The 22,298-nt window shown below is 35.1% G+C and overlaps 1 protein-coding gene across 1 annotated transcript; it reads left to right on the plus strand.

Moving 5' to 3' along the window:
- The first annotated feature begins 5,802 nt into the window (after positions 1-5,802).
- On the plus strand, positions 5,803-21,717 carry LOC145675859 (uncharacterized). Its single transcript, XM_081746628.1, has 2 exons — positions 5,803-6,263; positions 20,161-21,717. The coding sequence occupies exons 1-2, from the start codon at positions 5,899-5,901 to the stop codon at positions 21,428-21,430; spliced, it is 1,635 nt and encodes a 544-aa protein (XP_081602754.1). The 5' UTR covers positions 5,803-5,898; the 3' UTR covers positions 21,431-21,717.
- The last annotated feature ends 581 nt before the right edge of the window (positions 21,718-22,298 follow it).

The following is a 22,298-nucleotide window of genomic DNA, read 5'->3' on the forward strand; positions in this document are numbered from 1 at the left end:
AACACCACCATCAGTGAAAGAAATGGTGTCATCTTGTACCCGAGGAGGAAGATGAGCCTAAAAAGATCCATCATTCGCGAGAAAGTTTTATTTCTCTCTTATCAATATTTACTCATTTTATTGCTTCAGAAAAAAAGAAATTCATAAAGTAATCCATTGTTTCTTCTTTTTCTTTACAGGATACGTCTACAAGATTCGAAGATGCTGACACGTCCAAAATATTCATTAACTAGATCCTGTATTTATTATGTTAATCAACTTGTATGAGAAGACCACATACCTTTCGTTAAAATACAACAAGTTGAAAAAAATGTTTTATTATTTCTTGAAACTTTGAACACTTGTTTTCAAATAATGGTAATCTTGGAAATTTAAGGTGGAAAGTATATCCAAGATTTGATTTAAATGATTAGTTTGAAAATGTTTTGTTCGCAAAATTTTAAAGAATTTTTAGTGTCCAAAATTTGGTTTTTAATTTTTAGTTAGAAAAAAATTAATTTGAAAATTTTCAAATGTGTTTTACATCTTTAGTTTGAAACTTGTTTTTAAAAATTGGTTCGAAATTTAAAAAAAAAATTTAGTTCGAAAAATTTTGATTTGAAAATTTAGTTCGAAAGTTTTTAGTTTAAAATATTTTTTTCCAAAAATTTTTAATTCTTTTTAGTTCGAAATTTTTTGGATTCGAAAATTTAAATTTTTTAGTTCGAAATTTTTTTGAAATTTTTGTTTCAAAATTTTTAGTTCGAAAATTTTTTGTTTGAAAATTTTACTTTAAAATTTTTTAGTTACAAATTTTTTAGTTCGAAAAAATTTTAGTTTAAAATTTCTTGCACTCTGCGGAACCGTTTCGAAAAGTGTCGGAGCAGTTTAGGTAAGAAAAATCTGGCAACACTCTTTCCATTAATGAACCGCTTACTGAGCAATAAAACGCTGAGCGTTTTAAAAAAAATCGCTTAAACTCACAACAATGTGTTATAAGAAATCTACAAGCGACAAGGATTCCCCTTCTTTCACCTTTGTTTAAAAAGGTAAGGAAGCTGGTAATCATCTTATCTGTCAAAGAGAACGATAATATTTAAGGTAAACTTCAGTACAATATCATGATACCAAAAAAAAAAGAGTTATTTAAGGAGGTGGTTGAACCCTCCGTGGGAAGTTTAAGGTACCAAAAAGGGTAACCATAAAAAAGGGAACAAAATTCTAAAATCCCGGTCTATAGTGGATCGCCGTCATAGCATTCTGAATTTCTAGCATTGGGGTGGAGGTAAGATTATGCAACTTCTATCAACCAATCAAATCGTGGTACCAAAGCATTCATCTTACCCGTAAAATGTAAACAAATGAGTGAGGAATTTCCCCACGTTATACCATGTAATCTGTTCACATGGTGGTAGGTCTAAAATCATGTGACTTCTATCAGCCAATCAGAATCGAGCTACCAAAGTATACATCAAAGAGGATACCTGAATTTCAAAATTCCCAGGGTCTAATATCATGTGACCTCAGGTATCAAAGCACTCATCTTACCCGTAAAAGTGAACGAATTTTTAAAAATCCCAGAGCCTAAAATCACGTGACCTCTATCAACCAATCACAATCAGGTATCAGAACACTCATCTTAACCGTAAAAGGAAACAAATTTCAAATATCCCACAACCTAAGATCACTTGACCTCTATCAACCAATCAGAATCATGGTACCAAAACATTCATGTTACCCATAAAAGGGAACGAATTTCAAATATCCCAGGGTCTAAGGTCACGTGAAGAGAATACCTGAATTTCAAAAATCCCAGGGCCTAATATCACGTGACCTCTGTCAGCCAATCAACATCGTGGCACCAAAGCACACATGTTACCCGTAAAAGGGAACGAATTTCAAATATCCCACGGTTTAAGATCCCGTGACATCTGTCAGCCAATGAGAATCATGTATCAAAGCACACATCTTACCCGTAAAAGGAAACGAATTTAAAAAAAACCGCGTGAGGGATTTCCCCGCGGAGTGACTCATGACGTCATACCACGTGACCTGGAAATTTAAATTTCCCGCGTGGGCGGGGCCTAAAGTCACGTGACTTCTCTCCACCACTCAGAATCGAGAAAATTTTTGCTGACTCGACTAGATATACGGGGGGCCTACTACTCACGTTCATGATGTATCTCAGCTGGAAAAACCAAGTAACATTTTGGATATACCCACACCAAAAACTGACCTTCGAATAGCGATGGGTAAGTTCCCGGGAAGATATTTTTCGGGAATATTCCCTGGGAATTTTCCGGGAATATATGTACAATCACAAAGAAAATTTGCATTCTATTCCTATATTATGATTTCAGAGATAAATACGTTTTTATATGACAGTATGTTATTACTGTTGTCCCCAGAGGATTCTTGAAAATGTATATTGTGAACGATGTTATGTATTCTATTATATTTAGAGAGTACGCGTAAGTGGTTATTTATTTACAATATGTCTTATGAAAGTAAATGTTTCAAAAACGATATAGTAAGTCCATATAGGCCTATTTAAAGGTTAAGTATTGGTTCCTATGAATGTTCTACACAAAGTGCACTCTTAGCTCGTGAATTATAGTGGTCATCTACCACAAGTTGGTTCGTTTTATGCACAAGTTCTTGTCGTACGTTCATACTTTCTGAGTCCTCCTGAAAACAATATTCAAGTAGTAATGGAGTTTCTCATATACCTCATGCTGGCTAAAAGAAATACAAAGTTCAAACCTAACGTCAAAATGTACGAAATATGTCAAAATTAGGTAGAACCGTCTGCTCGAGTAATGGCGTCCTTTTTACATGCACTTACTTATTTAAACAGTCCTATAGCACTTTACGTGCAGTTTTACTATACCGATCATTACCGTAGTATAAGTAGTAAAAGGAGTAAGAGTAGGAACGGGCTAGAAACCCCGCAGGGGTTCTTTCGGTTCTGTTTTCCTCATAAAATGGGCAAGTTAGACTTCCCCAAATTTTTCGTACATTTTACAATCTGTGGATTCGTATAGTAAAACTACACCGCACTTTAATTTTACGGCCAATGTTCCGTTAAGGGGGTCCAGTGTCTTTGACACCAATTCTCTTCATTGATTTTCGTTGATTGCATAATACAACGTTATATTAGGTTCTATTAGGTTAGGTTAGGTCACGTTAGGTTAGGTTAGGTTAGCTTAAGAGGTCCAGTATAGTTTTGGACCCCTTAACGGAACATGGACTAACTTTACACTAGTAATGCTACACTTTCGAACTTAAAATAAACTGTATTATTTACATCAGCCATTTGCAGAATTTGATTCTCAGAAATATGTCTATGTAATCAGTGTTCAACATTAGCTGTAAATTTGGAAAATGAGGTGTACCTAAACCAAATCTGTAAGTTTTGCAAGATGTGATGTGCCTAAAATTGACCAGCATCTTCTACAATACAGATCCACTATCATTACAAATAGCTAACATCTCGTAGATTATGGCACAAAAAACGGGCAAATTTTTCTAACTCGTTTGTGTGTACAATTAAGTGTTTTTTTTAGGGAAACCTATATATATATATACCAGTGGTGCCCACCCCCTCATATCCATGGCGTACCCCCTCAATTGTCTATCCGTATGTGTTCTTCCATGAAAAAACCCCATCAAACATATTTATATAGATTTTTACCCCCCCAAATATTTCAATGACGCAGTTGCGTCATAGCCACTCTTTGTGGCACAACTGTATATACACATTTTGCAACCCGCGCACCTGAACATTTTTATTAATTCTTGAAGCACTTCGCCATAAAAATCACTAACAATCTTGTAAAGTTGTTCCTCTTGAGCTCTTGCTGTTTACACCAGCACAACCTCACACTCCATTCTGAATAAAATTTACCCATGCTAAACTGTGGCTAGAGTAGGGTCCAGGCTAATCTAAATTAATTAATAAGGGTTTACTAACTGAGTCATCTACTATGTGCTAATCAGAGTTTCTGAATACACTTTTGATAACCATTCGTTAGTCAAACTTCTAGTATTAAGCTAATGAAACTTCAAAATGATTTTGCATACGGCCCATTACAAATATCCAATGGTATTTGTTAGCTGGGCATTATAGTTGTGAAGATGAAGGAGAACTTTTTTTTCAATACGCAATTATTCTGTATCATATTAAAACCTGATCGTATATTTGATTGGAAGTACCGTCTATAATTGCCGGGAGAGTATCCTTGAAATATCGAGTAGAGTGGCCGTTATGGCGAGTGCATCGTGTTTTGTGTGCCCTGTGATGACGAGAGTTGTGTGAGCTTTTCTATATATATTTATTACACTTAAACTCTTTTTTCTCTTTACACGTTCATACATTCCTTTCTTTTTTCTACACTTTTTCCCATTCATTTTACACTTCACACTTTTCTCTACCTTTTACCCTGTCGAAATTGGCCTTCAGCCCCCTTTAACTGTTCGAACTTTTCTCCTTATTTTGACCTTTTCCTATTATACAATACTTCTATGCAAATTTGACTTTTTCCCTATTGCGAAAATACTTTTTTCACGTATTCTTACTTTATCATACTTACTACTTTCTATCTGTTTTATGAGTTTGTACTCATCTTGTTAATTTTTTATCATTTTTCAACTATTCAAATCTTAACATTTTACAAATCTAATTATCTTTCTAAATTGCCGATATTTCTGTTCAATTCAGTTGATATTATCACAACTTTTTGATGCTTACAAACAAACAAACAATTGTCGAGTGAGCGATCGTTGCTGCGGAAATATGCAACTGTAGAAGTGAATCCTATAAATTCAAGTAACTTATTAACGTTCTTGTAAATCATTTCATTAACGGTTCGTCAGTGGCCGTTACGGCGAGTGTGTCGTGTTTTGTGTGCTCTGCGAGGACGAGAGTTGAGTGGGCCTTTCTATACATATACATTACACTTACATTCTTTTTTCCCTTTACACGTTCATACATTCCCTTCTTTTTATCACACTTTTTCCATTCATTTTACACTCCCACTTTCTCTATCTTTTGCCCTGTCCTCCTTGGCCTTCAGCTCTCTTTTAATGTTCGAACTTCTCTTTCGATTTTGACCATTACCCTGTTATGTGATACTTTTCTCCTGATTTGACTTTTTCCCGATTGTTCCATTACTTTGTTCACGTATTTACTTTCTCATACATATTACTTTGTCCATGTCATACACATTTGTACTCATCTTATTACTTTTTCTCATTTTTCCACTAATCACATCCTTACATTTTACACGTTTAATTACCTTTGTAAATTGCCGATAGGTCTTTTTTCAGACAGTAGCAACGATCTTTTGCGACACTTATGTGACGCTTCTACAAACAAACATTTTGGAGTTCGCCAGTGGCTGTTGCAGTGGGTGTCTCGTGTCTCGTGGTGCTCTGTGAGGAAGAAGATTAAGTGGGCCTCGCTATACACCTACACTACACTTACACTTTCTGTTACATTTACACGTACATACATTACCTTCTTTTTCAAACTCTTTCTTTTTCATTTTACACTTCCCACTTTCCCTTAAGTTTTTGCCCTGTTCTCCTTGGCTTTTCGCCCTCTTCCCCTGTCTGAACTTCTTTCCCGATTTTCACCTTTTCCTGACTTTGACTTTTTTTTCCCGACGTGTGTCCTTTCTTCACGATTGTGTCCTATTTTTTTTCTATTTTGCTTCTGAATCATAAATCCTCTGTTTGTGGTACACATTTAACCCTTTTTCATTTGTAGCACACATGACTAGTGAGCTGATGCACCTACTTATTTGACAGATAATAGTCATTAGATAAAGCGACAAACAAACATTTCATTAACACTGGCAACAAAATATAAGGGATTTATAAGAACAGTGTTAAGTTCTTATTATATTCCAGTTCACAATGGCTTTTGAGGCGTCTGTTAAGTTGGAATTGATGTGCAAAGAAGAATTTGCTTATGACTTACCTCAGGATGATCCACTCGAAGGAAAAGGGTGGACATACGAACTGATGACTGACAACAAAGAGTTAATATTATCTACAACGGTAGGAGAGGAAACAATGGACAAGGATACAGCTTTGTGTTCTTTGGATGTGAAACTAAACGTTGATAGGGTAAAATCAGAATTAGCAGTAGAAGAAGATCCTGCATTTGAAAGTACTATAAAAACGCTAAGAAAAATAGTGGTTCAGGGGACTTGCGCGTCCTACTCTAATGACTCCCAAAAATTAACAACAAAAAGTATAAATTCAGTTCGGCAAGAAAGGTAATATTAAATTTTTCATATACCAATTTGCTCAGATTGATAATACGGTCACATGCATTCCGAAACTTTGTAGGGTAATAGTATACATGAGGTTGCCCTTGTTTTCGGTGCTCCATAATACTTCTTACTCTTGCATTACGTAGGGAAATGATGTTATTTTATGTGGAAATGGTAACAGAACACAAATGAAACCCAGATCATGTTGTATTCACACTCCAATATAAAGTGTGAATACACCCTGGTATGCGTTTCTTCTGTGTTCTATTACCACCTCGACATGAAATACCACCATTTCCCTATGTAATGCAAGAGTAAGAAGTATCCTTGAGCACAAGACATGCGATATGCGTTAAATCCCTCCCACACACAGTCATAGATGAAGTACAGGGGCACTACAGATGCAGATGTTATAAAGTACAAGGGCAAATGTGAGGAATGAAAGTAAAAATACAATAAGGAGCAGAAAGCATTCATATCGAATCACAATCAAATACTAGGAAGATAAACTCGAGCTACTTCCAAGAGAAAGTTGTGAAACCGCGCTTCTAGGGGATACTTTTTCTTCAAAAGAGAGGAGGCCACATGTACGATGAAATTATGTCTGTTGTTCCCAAAACCCGCATCCCTACCCAGGGGCGTCATTTCAAACTTCGCTTGGGGAGGGCAAGAGCACCACCAAGATAAGAATTTCGCGTTTTGTACTAATATATTAGTAGACAATCGATTAAAGTATATGTATTCCTCAAACTTGGGAGGGGGGGTAATTGCCCCCTCCTGCCCTCCCTAAATGACACCCCTGTCCGTACCACATACAGAACACAACGTACCCATCTGAAGCAGCGCGCTTCACTAGTTTTTTATTTTGTACTTACTTTCAGTAGACGATGCACCTATAACCAACATTGTTAACAACACGAGGTTACATAAGTTTTCCTCCCTCCATCTTCCTTCTTCTGTCATTTTTCATACTACTACACCGTGCTACCTCCTACCGGAAGAACACCTACTGTCAATGTGCCCAGACCCATAACTAGGAATGGCATCTGCACGGAGAGCACACCTATACTTATAGTTCCAAGATGTAATACGATCAGCGAGGAATTTTCCTCAATTTATACACGTAATTCTAAGCATTATAGTTCGCATGGAAATTACCAAAATCTAAAAGTAAACATGAAATAGCAAACTTCGCGTTGCATTCTCTTCACGAAAACCTGTACGAAATTACCCCCAAACCTTCCATTCTGTCTGCAAACACCGCTAAGCAATCACGCTTGACCTGGTACTACTCGATACACCTCAGTCATTTGAACATCACAACTCGTCAACATAAATAAAGTCAGAACAACAACATACAGGTACGTTCTTTTTATTTCCGTATCAGTCGAGACGTAAATGAAAGTCTCTTTGTTACCTCCAACTTAAGTTCGTAGATACTCAATGAATAATCACTGAAAGTATGAGCGTCCGGTTCCTTCGGGAACTGACTCGGTTTTACGTCTACTATATCGCTTTGGAGGTTAAAACCAATACTTCACGAGAAATATTTAGGTATGGGAGATATCTCGAACGTAAGTCAGTAACCTTCAATTTGGAAATGGGATGGCACACATAGACGAGCTGTATACCAAAATAAAAATAATAATAAGATTGTTACCACCCATACAAATCTTCCTAGTTCATATCTTCATAAAATAATTATTTCTTTATTATTGATTACACATTTCTCACTAATTGTTTAACATATTTAAAATATGGGTGCTAGACAATAATATTTATATAGAGATTTATGTAAAATAGCAAATGGTGAGAAGGGTATTTATCCTAGAATTTTCCAAATTTAAACGTAATATATTATATTGGAACAAAAACTATGGACGTTTGTGATTTTACTTATGATTAAGCTCAAATGGGTCTAGCCTCATTTTCCTGAGGGCTTCTTCAAACATATAAGACAAAGAATATTTAACCAACAATGGATGTTCATTAATTGTAGAGGTCCATACATCTATCCATTTCATAGCTGCACTCATTTCTTTCAAGCAAGTCGACTTTTTGCATTCCGAGCTATCATTTCTAGGGTATGTACCTCGATTTCTCAATATAGGATCACTTTAGGGGCTTAGTGAACATACATGATATATGAATTATTTTACAAACAACGCTAAGCAGCTTGTGCTACATGGTCGGAAAAATAATATCGCCATGCAGATTAGGGCATTACGCAGAATGTTCGTAAACGAGGACAGCGCAAATATCTGTATTTAGGATAAACTTACATGTCTTAAGTGTTGAATGTGTTCTTGTACGTTCATAAGTATTTTATAGGTAACACCCTGAAATGCTTTCTTTGCTTGTATATTTGTGTTCCAAAGTAACACAATATATTAGGGACGTAATTTCTTAATTATATGTTTTCCTTCATTCCCAAACATTTTTCTGGTTCCGTATCATGATTTGCCACATTGAATTTTGATACCTCATTTCGCTTACAGTGGCTACTACCTACCGTAACACTGGGTTACTTTGCATATCGGGCATTTCTTCCCAGAAAATATGAAAAGAGTTTCACAGTCCTCTGTGGGTAAAGCCATGAACTGTAAACAGAAAGTTTCAACTACCCTGTAAGATAGAACATTTAACTGTATTTTGACTATAATGTTGGAGGTTAGCATCAGTTCTAATTAGCGGGAGGGTTCGTTGTTGTACTGGTATGGAAAGCAGTCACTGTAAAGACCGCCAAATTTTAAAAGAATTTCCGGCAAAGTTAAGTCAGTTTCGTAGAATACTAGTGTGTATAATGGGACTTTGATGTAATTGTTGGAATTGAAATATGAAACGTTTCATAGATGGGGTTACTTTGCAAAAAAAAAAAAAAAAAAAAACATACGAAAAATTATGTTGAATATACGTTTCTGTGCAATGTTTTCCCTCCAGTATTTAAACATTTTACTTATTACACAAAAATGCATGCATTTTATTAATATTGATTTTAGAATGATGGTACAGGTATCAGTGCTTATTTTGAATTATCGATATTTGTAAAGAAAATTATGTGTTTTCTGGTACCGACCCAGGAACCATATTCTAGTAGTTTAGCATACGTCAGACAAAAGCGCCAACTCACGAACAAAAAAATTGTTCCCCGTTAAATGATTTCATTTGGTTATTCCTTTTGTCCAAGAATATCATCCGAACCGTAATCAATGGAAGATTTACGGGGTTTGTAACTTTCACACAGAAGCCCACCCAAAATTGCATGATTTTTTTTTTAAAAAAAAAGGCAAGTACTTAATTAGACTCATGCAGTAACTTTAATCGGTTCTTATTGGTTCAGTCACTTCCTGGAATTGTTTCTGCCTGAGTCACCTGTTGGAAGTGGTCGTGCCTTTTGTTTGACGTCCTTTTTGAAAGATTGGTTGTAGTTCATATTTTTCTCAGTAGGTGTCTCTGTACAGTCATATGGTAGTTTGTTAGTGTGACGTCACATGTTCTGTTTGCTTGTATGTGTGGAATGTGGTGAGCGGGTTATTGAATTTTCGTTTCATGGCGACGATCGAGTTAGCAAGTGCGATTGAGAAACCGTAGCATGAATTTAATACAAAGAATTTGAACTTGCCGTTTTTAAATAAATTTGTATTAGATTGGGATATGAACTCATATCGCTTTGCAGCACTGTGTGGTTTAATTGAGTTAGAGAAAACCTGTCATGGTTGTGGTGGAAGGCAGAAGATATTTCCGACGTATGGTAAAAGAGGGCGTTTATTGGTTAGTCTTGTTTGTAATAATAAGAAGTGTGATCGCTTTAACAAATTGGCGTCTGTGCGGAAAGGAACATTTTTCAATAATGTGAACTTGAGTATTGCGCATGTGTTCCTGCTATCTTATTTTTTCGTGAATGAGCAGTTATAAGTTCATTGTTCATGAGAACGAATTTGCTCGTCCGTGCGTCAACAAGTATCAGAGCAAAATGGTTAAAAAATATAGAGAAACGTTTTCTTGCAATTGGTTCAACTTCCAAAGAATAGATTTCTTCTTATTTAACTCTCTATTCAAACCTGAAGTGGTTCAAGTTAACCATTTCGAACTTCAACGTTTATCGCTGCACAGTGAATATTGTAATATAGCGAGAAGTATTTGTTTGCAAACGATTCAGCACCTTAACACAATTTTACTATTATCCAATGTATTTTACCAAAAACGAAGATGGTTCAAATTTACTATTGCATCCAATTTCAAACGTAATTTTTAGTAGAACAAACGGTAAATGCTTTCATGATGCTGTTTCTTATAAATTTTCCAGCGTCCGTCGAGTAGATTCAATTTCCTCGATTAATCCAATAGTCAAACTGAAATTTCTTCAGACTAGCCGTTAGTTTCAGACTTAGCTAATAAAACCGTAGAACGGAACGGTAAACGAAAACGATAAGTGATTCTACGAAATGATCCTGTGGCTATACACAACACAAAATGACTGGGTAAACGCTCTGTCAAAATGGGCACTTTTCCAAATTCTGTATTGCTGCAAGTTTCAATACCGGTTTCATCGTTTATTGCTGTAAAACGAAGACGGTAACAGGAAAGGAGAAGCGTTTTCTGTCAAGAATTAAGCGTCTCAAATCAACATATCGCTACTATCCTGGATATTACTAGTACTACTGGTTTCAAAATTGATCTCCGTAGAAAGAACACTGGAAAAGCTATCAGGAAGCGACTTTTTTGCATAGGATGATGCATCGCAAGCATAGGCTCCATCTTCTTTATAAAAAATCTTAGTCATACCAAACCAGGTTATACTTCCAATCTTGACTTCTATCGCCAGAGTACGGAAACATAACAACGAGAAATCCTTCAAAAAACAACTGAGCTTCGAACATAAAATGACTCTACAACATTGTACCAATAGAAGAAGTGGCTCAAATTTAATATTAATTTACGTTTCAATAATTATTTCTGTATGACAATCGCGTTAAGAGTTATGGGGGTGCGTTTTTACAATAAGCAGAGCGTTCTAAGATAAGGTTCCACATTTTCCACTAAGCCCTATTCAAAGAGGAGCGGTTTAAATTAATCGTTTGCGGTGTTAATATTTGTCATTGTAGAACGGAAACCGCAACAGACATTAACAAACGGTTTGAGCAACTGATTGAGGGTCTGTAGTGGATATATCACAACCACAGTACGTTACAAAGTCGGAAGTTGGTGAAATTTTCTAAACCGGTAATTTCAATAATGATTTCTGTACAGTAAAAACGATTAAAAAATTGAGATACGGTCTCGTACAATCGATTCAGCTTCTCAAGTGTAGGTCCATCTCCTCCGTCCACTCTCTATTCAAACCGTGAGCGTTTCAAACTAGCCATTTCTGATTTCAACATTTATACCTACAGCGAAGTGTGGCTTTCTGCAAATATTTCAATTTTTAACTTGTACATATCGTGATTACCACAGAGCTCTCCCAAACACGAACGGTTTTCAAATTTACTGTTACATCCGATTCGATATATATTTTTCAACTTCCGTTGCCACAGAACAACAGATAACCAGAATCAGTTTTCTGCAAGCTGTTCACTGTCATATACGGAAGTAGTTTAAGTAAATCCAATTTCAATACTTATTTTCTTAGTGGTAGAATGCTAAAATTTATCATGTTGCAGTTTCTTGTAATGGATTCTACATTCGAACAGTATGTTTATTTTTTCCGCTGAAATTCAATTCAAACTGGACGTGGTTAAAATTATCCGTCTCCGGTTTCAACATTTATCGCTACAAAACGAAAATGGTAACAGGTATGTAGCAGCTTTTGTTTAGTAAGTGATTAGTAATCCTGTTATCTAATTTTCATAGAGAAAAACTGTATAAGATGTCGAGCAGTTTTTCTGCGATCAGATCAGCGTCCTAACGATACCTTCTATCTTCTTCCTTAACATTCTATTCAAATTAGAAATGCCCGGCGGGAGCTCATGTGCTTCGGATTCCACGTTAATCAGTGGGTCCACGTCTCATATAGCCTTGCTGCTGAACTGACGTTAAACTCAAAATCAACTCAACTCAAATTAGAAATGCTACAAATTAACGTTTTTTTTTCAAAAATTTATCTCTATAGAAGTGAAAGAGTAAGGGATAACTAGTAATAGATTTTTGAGATGGATCCAGCGTCCAAGGAACAGATTCCTTGTTTGATCATCTTACTATGTGGGAACAAATTGTTACAGATGTACTACCTCAAGTTTTAGTATTGAATTCGCATATTTTGGAAGTCTTAGATTCACATGTGAAACAATATTCACTTGTTTAATTTGGGTATTGTATTACATGTTGAACACATCCCACCATCCTGAAACCTTTAGTCATGCAGAAAAAAGTTGTAGCTATGTAACAGATATTTGGCGGAAGTTATGTGAATGGTTAATAAAAAATGTGTTGCCTTCACACTCTCTTTTTCACTGCCATGAATTTTAACCTTTATCCTGATTTGAAATATAATTTTAATACTAGGCAATGCTGCTATTTTGTTCGTTTTTCAGGCAATGATGTATGTTTGAATCACTACAAAATTTTACCATTCCGACATTTACGTTGCTTATTTCTCACATTCAGCTAACACCGTATCAGTTATTAATAAACGCAAATATTTTACGAATTTTGTAACTTTTTGAACTTTTTCATTATAGTTACCTTAGTGTAAACATAATATTGCTGAGAGATTTTGAAACACTTCTTTATTTCTTTTTCCATTTGTATGCAATATTATCCCGCTTCTTTCTCACTACTAACTAGCATATAAATAAAACCTCAAGCTATTAGCTCTCTGGTAAAACCCACGACTTACAACAATTCTTTAAGTTTATGAGTTTGATTCCCGTTTGAGTCATTTTAATGGTATGTGATGATATATACCTTAGTGCATGAATAATTATGTCAGTTAAGTTTTTCCGGTTCAGCAGACTTCAGTTGACACTTATCAATTTGAAGGAGAAATTTGCTTTGGATGTATAATAATTCTTGTGATTTTTGGTTGTTGCTCAAATCAATGGAATAAATTTAGTTGTTAGAATAGACGTATCACGCAGTTACACTTTTACTTGCAATCGATCAGGAAGGAGAAAATATCTGTTGATCGGCTTTACAAAATCTCATCGGAACTATGAAAAATTCTACAGAAAGACCACATTCAGAAAAGGATGATCATCTCTTTTATTATAAGAAATAGAAAGAAAGAATAGTGGTTTCCATAATCTAGTTTGATCTACTAATCCTCATAAACTTGATTTAATTTTTTTTAACTATTAGCTTCGGCCGCTATTGTATGTATTGGTGATTCTGTCTACCTGCACAATTTGTGTAAGTCAGGGCTGAAAGGGTTAAAAATGGTTATTAACAATCAGCAAAAAGATGTTAAATTTTGAATAACTTACTTAGCGTGAGATGAAAAAAAGAAAGTTTGCGTGCTATATATATAGTTAACATTTACAGTAGGAAGACATCACGTATTTTTACACAAGTAATGAAATCGATATGTCTATGATAGGCTGATCATGTCGCTTGCGTCAGTAATATGCATGTGAACTGTAAAACTCTTGTGAAAGGTTGGTGTGTCAAAAGCGATAAGACAATATTATACAATACTATATTATAAGAATGGGCTATAATAATCCAAGTTGGCATGGTTTAGTGTAGGATAGTATCCAGTTGAGAAGTTAAATTTATGAGGTGTAGGACTTCGGGTTTGGTTAATCACTGGGTGAATGAGATTCGTATATTCTTGAATGTATACTAAAATTTAAAGTTAAGTATATATTTTACTTTTTTAAGATTTTGATATTTGCTGCTAAAATTACACATTCAAAATTATTATGGAAACTTCAAATGAAGGTCATGTTTGTTGCAAATAATTGACTCTTTCGGCCTTCATTCACAATTTCGCGAACGTATGCTCAGTATGTTGTACTCTCTTGTAAGCAGCGAAACAAACATCTGATCACGAAGATGCTACTTCTGCAAAAGAATGTGCAGAAAACCAATGCTTCATTTCAAATTTTGAATTTCACGGATAGTAAATACAACCAGGACCAAGCTTATGCTTATTGTCCCTGGTTCAGGATTTGTCCAGGACCTTGATCGTACTTTAATGAGATGTGGACTAGTTTCAAGACGCAATTATGCGAAGAAAATACACTTTGTCTGAAATAGTGTAAAGAAAATGTATACCTTCGAAATGCGATGGTAAAATTGGGAAAAGATTTTCTTGAAAATTTATTTCAGACGTTAATTATCATTATTATTTTGTAGTTTTTACTTTGTATGTATTTGGAAGTGTCCAGTGCTCATTACAACATTAGACATATAGTATCACGTAATTTTATTCCTCCAAGTTTGTGTTTAAAGATGGTATATTATGTATGACGCCGTTAAAGGTACGTAGTTATACTTAGTGAAGAGTGTCCGTAAGTGTTATTCCGTAAGTATTGTTTTGTAGTAACGCGGGAATGAAACAAATAATATTAATATGAATTAATTAGAAGGAAATAGTGATTCCTCGATATTTTTTCCCAAAAAGTACGTAGATATACTTCTCCATTTATGGAGATTGCTCCAAGTAAAGGAGCACGTTCGAAAAGTAGAAAGGCGTTGTTTGAAAGAGAAATGATGAAAATACTTTGTTTCCCAATAATTTTTTTAAATCGTATATTACAAGCGTTTTGGCGTTTCTGACGTTGCTCTTGTTAAAACATCTAAAGAAGTCTATAAGTTGATTTGAAGTTTACAGTTTAATTTCACAATATCCCCTTGAAAACATAGTTTTTCCATAATTCGTTTTATGCCAGCAAAATTGTGATCACTTTAGTGCAACAGGCAATGCATTATGAAGTTGTGTACATTGCATATTAATTATATATCACATGGTAAATTTATGTATTATGAAATATTCTCAAAATTGTACGTTTTCATCTCGTAAGTCGTAGATCACTTGCTCACTGGTATAGCGTAAAGACATCTCCTAATCATAATTCACTCACTTGTTCTAGCGTAAAATTTATGTATGTTCTCTTACACGTAGGATCTTCATTCTAGAGACAGTAACGTAAGAAAAGAAAAAGTTTTCTAAATGAGATACATGTCTGGCCAACTACAGACATGCAAAATTTAATTTCAATCGATTCAGCCACTTCTGTAGCTAATACCAAATTAGGTTGATGTCAATTTTTTTGTACTGTGGTATAGTTTGCAGATTGTTCGTCTTCTCTCTCTTGAATACTTATTTCCCAAACCACTGCTGCACGCGACACTTTTTTAAAAGTAAAAAAGCTAGTTTGCCAACTGTCCTTTCTCTAACAAGACATACCACTCAGATTATAATATTTGTCGTACAATTTTAATTCTCTTCCCGTCTTTATGATACTCATTTGGATGAACGTAACATAATAAAATGCCACTTAAATGAACACGCTCAACATGTTAAATTATTTATTTCAAACAGTTCAGATCCCTGTATTTTATAATGTGATGCATAACATATTTCTTCAGTTTTTCGGTATCAGTGTGTAGAATTTATCTTCGCACGACCTTTTTACTTTTAGTCTAAAGAAACAATGACTAGAGTGTTTCACCATGCTAATAACACTCGAGGGGCATTGTTCGCAAAAATCCTGTAATAGCAGGATTGCAAACTTAGTATATATTTCGATTTCTGCGATTAGCATTACAGCAGGTTATGATAAATTCTATATTGAGGGCACAAACATAAAAGCGCTAGTAATAATCTAAGAGTAACGAAGGTGCTAATGGTTGTCCTTATTACCGTAACGTGGAATTCTGGAATCATTATATCATGTGTTTCAAATAAGTACATAAAGATTCCAAGAAATTGAAACCTCTATGCTTCTCAAAAATATTTATTTAATTAGGATGTATCAGACGTAACTACGTAGCTACATATCAATATACGCAAAATTTTACTATCAAGGTATCAGACTATATAAAAACGCAACTAGAAATTGGTATATTTAATGAAATCAATTACCTTGTGAAAAATTTTGAAAGTTGTTATATCGTCCCTTTGTTTCTTTGTAATCATAGTTACAGTTTCTTGTAGCTGTAATTGCAAAAATCTCTTCCGATTTTTAAATTTTCTAACACAGAAAGTTATATAAATAATGTTTGTAACATCGGGTCTCTATTTTTACTTATAATAGGGAAATGTTTATTCACCAGAGGACGAAATAAGTATTTTGGTATGTACCTGAGTTAACTCTGATATAGTATGTATCGTGGCGGTCAAAAGTCTTTGACCAGGTAATGGCGACTGCTTTGAAACAAATGCAGAATATGACAATTAAATCTGTCATATATGTAGTTTTGTGTGCAGAAGATACACACTTCTAGGTCATGGTGAGTGGTGGGTCTTAGTAGGTCATGGTGATGGTGGGTCGCAGTGGGTCGTTCGCTCTTGACCCACGATCGACTGACCCTCCGACTCAATGACCAACTCTAACTGTGGCACGTTTCGGAATATCCGTACAAATTTTCAAAAAGTTCCAAACGATATGTAATGGTTAAAATTTAGCTTAAGGTATTGCTAATCTGCTGTTTAATTTTTGAATGGAATTACGATTCGCCATGACATTTTTCTACATATTGTTTTTGTGAGAAAACGTTAATGAGGAATAGAAAATACTACTGTTTTTCGATTCAAATTAGGTTTGCGTTAACAGCTTGAAAATGAAATCGCTTAATTTTCAACAATTATGCCTGTTAGGTTAAGGAAGACTATGATTGAAGCAAGTGAATTATGATGGACAAATTGGTGGAATGATGAATTGGGAGTGTCCCGAGGAAACCCACGAGCACTATGTTATCCGTCTCAACGTTACTTGACTTGGGAACAAAGCAGGCACCCCACCCATCAGATTGTTTAGTAGGGGGGTCTCGCTTTCAATTCCCGTAGGGAAAGCCTTTGAAATATAAAAGGCCCTCAGTGTATCTGTGTTCGTGTCCCTGTCGTTCAAGGTTATTGAAATTACCTGTAAAACGAGAATAACCGAATATAAGAGAGATAAGTTACAGAGATACTTTCCGTCTTTTTAAAATTTAACCTTGAATTTTCTGGACTGCACTATTTTGTCGTGACCAAAACAAGTGTTTCATGGCTAATAAATCATTGGAATCGTTAACGTTTGCAATTTCCTACATAGATGAGTGATTGCTGACTCTTACTTAAAAGAACGGTCTTAGGTTAGTGGCTTGAGCATTCGATTAGTGCGTTAGGGGTCTGCGGTTCGACTCTGCGAGGATATTCAAAAAATATAATTTAGAATGTTCATATTTCTGATACATAATAAAATTAAGAATTGTCAGTTTCTCTCGTTCTTACAAGTTAGAGTTGAAACGACTTCCTTCACAGGGAAAAAGTAATTACATGACCTCACAATATACAATCTCGATTTCTACTGTCTAAAAACTTCGCTTGTTTCGCAAAAAATTCATGAATACAAACAGGTTACTGTTGAGGCCTAGGTGAGTCATAAATTTGCCTGAAACGTCATTGTGTAATTGTTACTGAGTGTTCTTCCACTCTTACTAGAAATAATAATAATGTTTTCGCTCGGCATTTACAAAAAGTTCCATATATTCGTTCTAGAAAAATTGATAAATAATAACTATTCTTTTTTGTATATTTTCATAATATATCAATATAACGCATACATAATCCAATGTCTTTTACCCAAACAAAGGGTATTACTTCGAAAGGGTATTGTGATGAAGACAAATCCTACTTAGCTTCTGTTAAGGCATCCGAAGTTTCGATTTTCACATTATCCAGTAGCTGACACCTTTTTCTTATCTTTTTTTTTTTTTTTTGCACACTATCTCTCATAAGTCAATTCATCGTTTTATAGGGTCCAAGGAATTTATCTTCATTTTCGTAACCTCAGTATGTTTATTTGCATTGCACTAGGACTTAATATTGTGGTATCAAATATTCGGTAATAACAATAATAATAACATTATAGACAAAAAATTCCGTATTTGGACACTTTGTATTAAAGCCTCCCGTGTAAATCGCCCGTAGCGTAAGCCAGAAGTTACAAAATAGTCGGGATTAGAGTGAAGTGTCAGGACCAGCAGCACATACCCTCTTCATACGTTCCTACAACTAGCTAAATGTTATAACGGGAAGTTTCCCTACCACTAGCTGAATATTTTAACGGAAAGTTTCCCTACAACTAGCTAAATGTTTTAGCGGAAAGTTTCGAGGGAAATTTCCTGTGGAAATTAGGGATTCTGAAATCACAAGAGTCGTAAGAAAATTTGTTTTCAAGTAATGGTTATGCCGGCTAAGCTACAAAAGACGTCGATGATGAGAATGAAAGAAATATTGGAATAAAGAAAGTGAAAGGAAGCGGAACCCAGAGATAACCCATGAACACATTGTTTGTTCAGCACAATGCCCACTAGGGGGGAGTTGGGTGGAACACGTTGTACCATTAAAATAACAACATTTCAGTAATAATAATAATAATAATAATAATAATAATAATAATAATAATGCTATTAAAAGTATATAATTGGCAAAACTTAAACTTAGGGGTTTCGGGAAAGGGGTTTCGTACCTTCATGAGACACCTCTACAGCTACTCAAATTTAAACGAAAGCCTTCCGCTAATGTTTCGTGTAGAAAATATTTTACTGTACGTTTTTAGGAAAATAACCGTAATAAGGAGAACTGAATATAATTGAACACTAGAGCTTGTAATAAATTAACTTGTGGAGTTTGCAGATGTATTTATAAAAGCTTAACCACAAGAACATTTACACAGACCAAAATTAAGTGAGCTCTGACATACAAAGTAACAAAATAATGTATAAGATTCAGTCTACAGAGCAATTTTTGCTGAAAGTGTGGCTTACACAATTTTGAGAATTGAGATAAATCGAGAAATGTTTACAATACTTTTCGTCTCGTCTCGATTCTCATCTCCAAAGCATGACGATAGTGTCACTTAGCCTTGTCCCGTCTTGAATTACTTTGTTAAGTCTCATTTCGATTTTACTTGTTTGTTTCAGAATCGAGATTAGAAATTCGTCTTTTCATGCGCAACATTACGCAAAACCGAAATGTTTTTTGCTTAATATCACGTTTCTGCGTGTAATGGTATGACCTGAGCGATAATAGGTTTTTTAATTTTTAAAAACTCTTTATGATAATTATTATTCATACTACTATTATTCCTGAAGGTTTGATAGTTCAAGTGTTGAAACAAACTAGTATTCAAAAATTTGAATGTAATAAAATGTGTGTTAACGCCCATTAATCGCCATCAAAATTTCTAAAGTAAAAAAAAAAATGCTCGACGTGTATTCGATCGAAGAACCTGCAGATTACTGAACATCTGAACCGCGATCATTACGCTGTAAATGATTCGTCTTTAGTCTGGTTACGTTAAGTTTCTCTGCCTCAGCTTGTAAAGTTGTATGTTATTCATTTCTTCGTATCAAAAACATTTCTTGTTCCTCTTACGGTGATATAAGTGAATGATCTTCGGTACAGTTTGTATTAAGAAGTTGAGTTGTTCTTAAACCTTTGGATCGTAAGTTCGTTTTTTTCCACATGAAACTACAGATAAGACAGATTTCTGGTCAAAGACTTATAACCGCCACGATATAAATAATTGTTCAATTTGATATAGTGAAAGAAACTAAAACCTCTTATTTAAAGAGTAGTGAGATATGGAGACTTCTCAGTGGTACTCCATTTCATATTTCTAAAATATTTCATGTTATAAAACAAATTAAGCTGTATTTAATGATGAAATATAGCGATTGATTAAATTTTCTTGCTGTTACTTAATCATTATCTCCATTCAGATTTCCTTGGTTGTTGAATTTGTTACAGGAGCGATAAGATATTAGCTTTGCACGGAGAAGAGGATCCGTTTATTACAGCAAAGGGAGCCATTTCTCATTCAGATGAGGAATCACATACTCCGATACAGTTTGGCAAAGGAATTCATCGATCAGGTTTGTTAAGACATATGCTGACACACGAAAGTGAAAAGCGTCATACGTACGAAAAGAGAGATAAACGTTTTAGTCAAAGTTCAACTTTGTTAAGCGGTAAGTTAGTTCATACAGGTGAAAAATCCAACATCTGCGGAGTATGTGGAATGATATTTAATGTATGTTCATGTTTGCCTAGGAACATGTTAAGCCACAGAGAAGAGAAACATTACACATGTCAAGAGTGTGGTAAGGCATTTACTCGACGCTCAAATTTGGTTAGACACATGTTAACATACACAGGGGAGAAACATTACACATGCGAAGAGTGTGATAAGGCATTTACTCGACGCTCAAATTTGGGTAGACACATGTTAACCCACACAGGAGAGAAACCCCACACGTGCCAAGAGTGTGGAAAGGCATTTAGACAAAGTTCACATTTGTCAACACATATGTTAACCCACTCAGGAGAAAAAAAACACACGTGCCAAGAGTGTGGTAAGGCATTTACTCAACATTCAAGTTTAGCTAGACACATGTTAATGCACACAGCAGTAAAACATAACACATGCCAAGATTGTGGTCTGCGATTTTATGGACCTTCAGATTTGACTAGACACATGTTAACTCACAGAGAAGAAAAACACCACACCTGCCAAGAGTGTGGTAAGGCATTTACTCAACATTCAGGTTTGGCTAGACACATTTTAATGCACATAGCAGTAAAACATCACACTTGCCAAGATTGTGGTCTGCGATTTTATGGACCTTCAGATTTGACTAGACACATGTTAACTCACAGAGAAGAAAAACACCACACGTGCCAAGAGTGTGGTGAGGCATTTACTCAACGTTCAAGTTTGGCTACACACATGTTAATCCACACAGGAGTAAAACATCAATCATGCCAAGATTGTGTTAATGGATTTTATCGACGTTCAGATTTGGCTAGACACATGTTAACCCACACAGGAGAAAGACACCACACGTGCCAAGAGTGTGGTAAGGCATTTACTCAACGTTCAAATTTGGCCAGACACATGTTAGCCCACACACGAGAAAACCACCACACGTGCCAAGAGTGTGGTAAGGGATTTTATCGACGTTCAGATTTGGCTATACACATGTTAATCCACACAAGAGTAAAATATCAGAGATGCTGAAAGTTTGGTATGGGATTTAGTCTACGTTCAAATTTGGCTACACACATGTTAATCCAAACAGGAGCGAAACATCACACTTGCCAAGGGAGTGGTAAGACATTTAAACGACGCTGAAAATTGGCTACTCATCAAATTAATTCAAACAAGAAAGAAATCTGACACCAGCCAAGACCCCGGAATGAAATGTATTCAACGCTCATACGTGTTGATCCTAGTGATGGCAGTGGAAATATTCCTGGGAAGGAATTTATTTCCATTACTTTATCTTCGAAACTATAAGAACAATACGACTAATTACTTTATTTTTATATACTGTGACTTGCTTCTAAGTTTTAAACAATTTGGAGGTTAAAAAAGTTAAAATTATTTGACAATACTTTATATAACTAATAACATAATTTTTTGAGTTCCATTTTCATTTGCATTAGAAAAGAATAATTGTTGGCAGTTCACATTTGGCCAAAACTACGAATATGTAGGATGATTTACGGAAGAAACGAATTGATAGTGTCGTTCAATTAGTCAAGAAAGTATTGAACCCATTCTTCTAAGAGCAGTATTTGAGTTGTACAAACCGGAAAGGCAAGTCGAAATGATTTAAGTGAGGAAAGAAAATGAATTGTCGTTAAAGAAGATAGAAAAGAACGTGCCCTGCGGTTCTGTAACTAGCCTTCACTCGCTAATGCTCGCTTGCATATACTACCTAAATTTAATATTGGTAATGTATTTTAACATGAAACCATAAAACAACAACATCGGAATTGAATATCGCAAAAAATAGGTACAAAGTCTGAAAGTCAAACACCTGCGAAAGCTAAGCAATCGCCAAAAGTAGCGAAGTACTAAATTACAAATGATGGAAAGAAAG

This window comes from Thermobia domestica, chromosome 18, assembly GCF_964235325.1.
Source record: "Thermobia domestica chromosome 18, izTheDome1.hap1.1, whole genome shotgun sequence".
In the NCBI taxonomy this organism is placed as follows: domain Eukaryota; kingdom Metazoa; phylum Arthropoda; class Insecta; order Zygentoma; family Lepismatidae; genus Thermobia; species Thermobia domestica.

What these genes read in the sequence shown, in the direction of transcription:
- LOC145675859 (XM_081746628.1), top strand. Translation starts at nt 5,899, where the DNA reads ATGGCTTTTGAGGCGTCTGTTAAGTTGGAATTGATGTGCAAAGAAGAA. An exon ending in AATTCAGTTCGGCAAGAAAG is followed by an intron (nt 6,264 to 20,160) that starts GTAATATTAAAT and finishes AATTTGTTACAG; the next exon opens with GAGCGATAAGATATTAGCTT.